The sequence below is a fragment of the Dipteris shenzhenensis genome, chromosome 8 (genome assembly GCF_047967505.1).
Source record: "Dipteris shenzhenensis isolate YYH24624 ecotype China chromosome 8, Dip_SZ_1.0, whole genome shotgun sequence".
Taxonomy (NCBI): Eukaryota; Viridiplantae; Streptophyta; class Polypodiopsida; order Gleicheniales; family Dipteridaceae; genus Dipteris; species Dipteris shenzhenensis.
Window position 1 is genome coordinate 37,119,307 of NC_141603.1, and position 3,043 is coordinate 37,122,349.

The 3,043-nt window shown below is 43.6% G+C and overlaps 1 protein-coding gene across 1 annotated transcript; it reads right to left on the bottom strand.

Annotated features, from left to right (window-relative positions):
• Window positions 1–1,209: 1,209 nt before the first annotated feature.
• Window positions 1,210–1,862, bottom strand: LOC147899454 (cyanovirin-N homolog). The gene is made up of 2 exons (XM_087377833.1): window positions 1,727–1,862; window positions 1,210–1,623 (listed from the first exon to the last, which is right to left on the bottom strand). The coding sequence occupies exons 1-2, from the start codon at window positions 1,799–1,801 to the stop codon at window positions 1,309–1,311; spliced, it is 390 nt and encodes a 129-aa protein (XP_087233959.1). The 5' UTR covers window positions 1,802–1,862; the 3' UTR covers window positions 1,210–1,308.
• Between the last annotated feature and the right edge of the window lie 1,181 nt (window positions 1,863–3,043).

Sequence of the window (3,043 nt, forward strand, 5' to 3'; positions counted from 1 at the left end):
CCCCCTATCACCTGTGATCCTACTAACTAGCCATCCACCTCCACATGATCACCTCCATCTGCACCCACCTTATCTCACTCATAAGCACTGCAGAGGCAAGAGATGAAGTTGATGACTACAACCCCAGAGGCCATTTTGGTGAGTTGTCGCACATGGATCTGTAGGAGGAGGCTTGTTAGCAACCCCTTTATGCTTACATAAGTGATCGAGGACACCACTTAGCATGACCACATCCAGATCTTGACCTCTCCAACTGGCAGGGCAAAAAACTCATCTACCTCCATGTCAATCCACCACTTAGGACATTTTGTAAGGTTCTTGTAGCCAATGGTCAGTTCAAAGAGTTCAAAGAGCAATCCACAAGTCACACAAGAGGAGGAGCTCAGCCAATACCTCCAAACACTAAGGTCACCCTTGACCTCATGGGAACTCAACTTACGTGGACGAGACCACACCTACACCGAGAATATTTCAATGAATCTTTTGCCATTATATACATTGAAAACATGTCCAATACTAGTAATGTCACTTCCATATAACTTAAAGACACAATGAAAGTAGAAACAACCAATTTTTGTAGTCCAAGGCTAAAACTTCCGAGGAGTTCAAGCTAACATTTCTTTTGTACAAATCACACATGAACTAGGTGCATGCAACATGCACAAGACCCTAAATTTTATATTTAGGTCTTCAAGATGACTATGATACTTTGCAAAATTTTCGTGTAGGTTGGATATCATTCGTATGGTGTCCGTATTTACATTGCTATATGCAAACGTATTTGCATTCCTACATAAGATAAGCGGTGGAGTATGCATTGATACGAACCACGATGTTTGCATTTGCAAAAGCTTATGCAGCTTTAGATTCCAGCCGGATAGCATCATTTTGGAAGATTAAGAAAAAATCATTTCATTTAAAGCGCATCACTTGTATTCTTACACATATTGATATTAAACGTAGCAGTACTTACACATACTATAAACGTAGGAATTAATGACAATTTTATAGTCCATAAGTCCAAACATTTATTTTTACTACATATCACGAGAGCACACATGCAGAATATTGCCCAAGATCCCGAGTGCTTCAAAGGAACAGCGGGTGCAGCTAATGAACATCGACACAACAACATTAAGAGGTAGTACAGCTATGACAAGAAGCGTAACAACAACAACCAAAGGTGAATGACAAAGAAGAGGGTGCAATTTTATTTATTAGAGCTCTAAGGCCTAGTGCACCATAATCATTTACTCAGTATGCTCCTCCATGTTCATGAAATGGAGGCCGTTACATAATTTCTCTACTCTACATACACCACGCCAGCTTCCCATTGTCGTTAGAAATGCAGGTGTTGAGGTCCAAGCTGGTTGGTAATTTTACTCCCCCTGCTGGGCAGTTTGCCTTCAAAGTATGGCCATCGCTCAATTCAAATCCCACGTCGCAACTCTTAGAGAATCCACCGTCCGACTTCTTGCACTGAAGGCTGCCATCATTGTTGGTCACATGTTTGTCCAGGTCGAGAGATGAGGTGACAGGGTTTCCGTCCGCAGGCTTACAGCTTGCTGTGATGGTTGTTCCTTTCAGACTCTCTCCCGAACACGTTGCCGCGAAGTTGCATTGCTGTTATACATAAAAGAGCGCAAATGTTATTAGCTATGTATGACCATCTAGGCTATCGTATACTTGCCGATGTTGCAAATTCAAAACAACGTGGTCATCTTACTCCGTTCACGCCTGGAAAATTTAGGTGCAAAGCGACGACGAGGAGGATGATGCACAGAACAGGAACGCGAGCCATGGTAGTTCTTCCTTGCTTCTAATCCCAGAGCTTGCTTTCTTGCTGCTAATGGATTGCTTATAGAAACAGCTTTCTTGTCCGCGCTTGCTTGCAGCTAATGGATTGCTTTATAGGAAGAGCTTGCTTGACTAATCCGGTAACTCAACTGACTTTTCTGCATGGAGAGCACGTCTCGTGTTCTTGCTCCCAAGAGAAGAGCGAGTTCCTCTCCACATGTAAAGTTCGAAAAGGTCCTCTTTCGTATGCTACACACGTCTCTATGGAACTCAAGTCTTTTTGTGACCCCCTTTTTTGACTTGATGTTTATTGTCTCACGACCAATAGATTGCATTATAGGTTTTCGCCTAATTAGTGGTGTAAACGTTGTAACCATGTTGACATAACCTGCACGCACCCGACGTGACCTTGCGCACACTTTGGTTTGCCATTGTCTTTTTTCGGGTAAGCTGTCTTCTATTCTTTGCTTGCCTCACCAACTAGCTTCTCTGGGTGTATTCTGGACTGATCATGGCCATGGCGTCAATGGCAACATGCAGCTCGCCATGGCTTGCAAGAGAAGTAGCCAGAGGCTTTGAGACAGGAAAGCCGAAAAGCCAAGTCAAGGCACACGAAATGGAGTATGGGTCAAGGAAAGCGCTGGCACATTATCAAATCGGCAACGAAAGACACTTTTGCAACATCTACGAAGGGAGAAACAATGAGAACAAAGAAGACTCCTTGCAGAGTAGTAGCAAGCGTTCGATTATTGCCATTGGAGCGAAGAACACGAGATGTGGTATCACGATTGGTGGGAGCATTTGAGGCAGCAACACCAAGCCATTCAGGTGATTACCAATCTCGAGTCTTCACAAGCTTTAGCCTATACCCTACAGTTCGTAGAGTAACAACCCTACCAATACCTCGGGAGATGCACGCCCAAGAGGCGATGCTCTCTAACCTGAGAAATGGCCTACAAAAAATGAAAGGGGTGCACATCATAGATCAACTAGCTGCAAAGAGGATAACATTACCTAGGTTGGCGTCCCATGAAACAAAGGAGAAACGGCTTGGGCGCACAATGTCAAAGATGTTGTCAATTAGAAGGACCAACGTGGCTCCAACAGTTAAATATAGAGCAAAAGGCAATGTACGATCACCCCGATTCGAGAAGTCTGTGGGCTTCAACAGAATGCAAGAAAAGGAGAGACAACCTAAGTGCGAAATTCATTGCTATAGTGACAATGTTTTGGCATGAAAATACGA

Excerpts from the sequence above, each read along its gene's own strand:
- LOC147899454 (XM_087377833.1), bottom strand. The coding sequence starts at position 1,801 with ATGGCTCGCGTTCCTGTTCTGTGCATCATCCTCCTCGTCGTCGCTTTG. Across the intron at positions 1,624-1,726 it reads ATTTTCCAGGCGTGAACGGA|CAATGCAACTTCGCGGCAAC; the intron begins GTAAGATGACCA and ends TATGTATAACAG.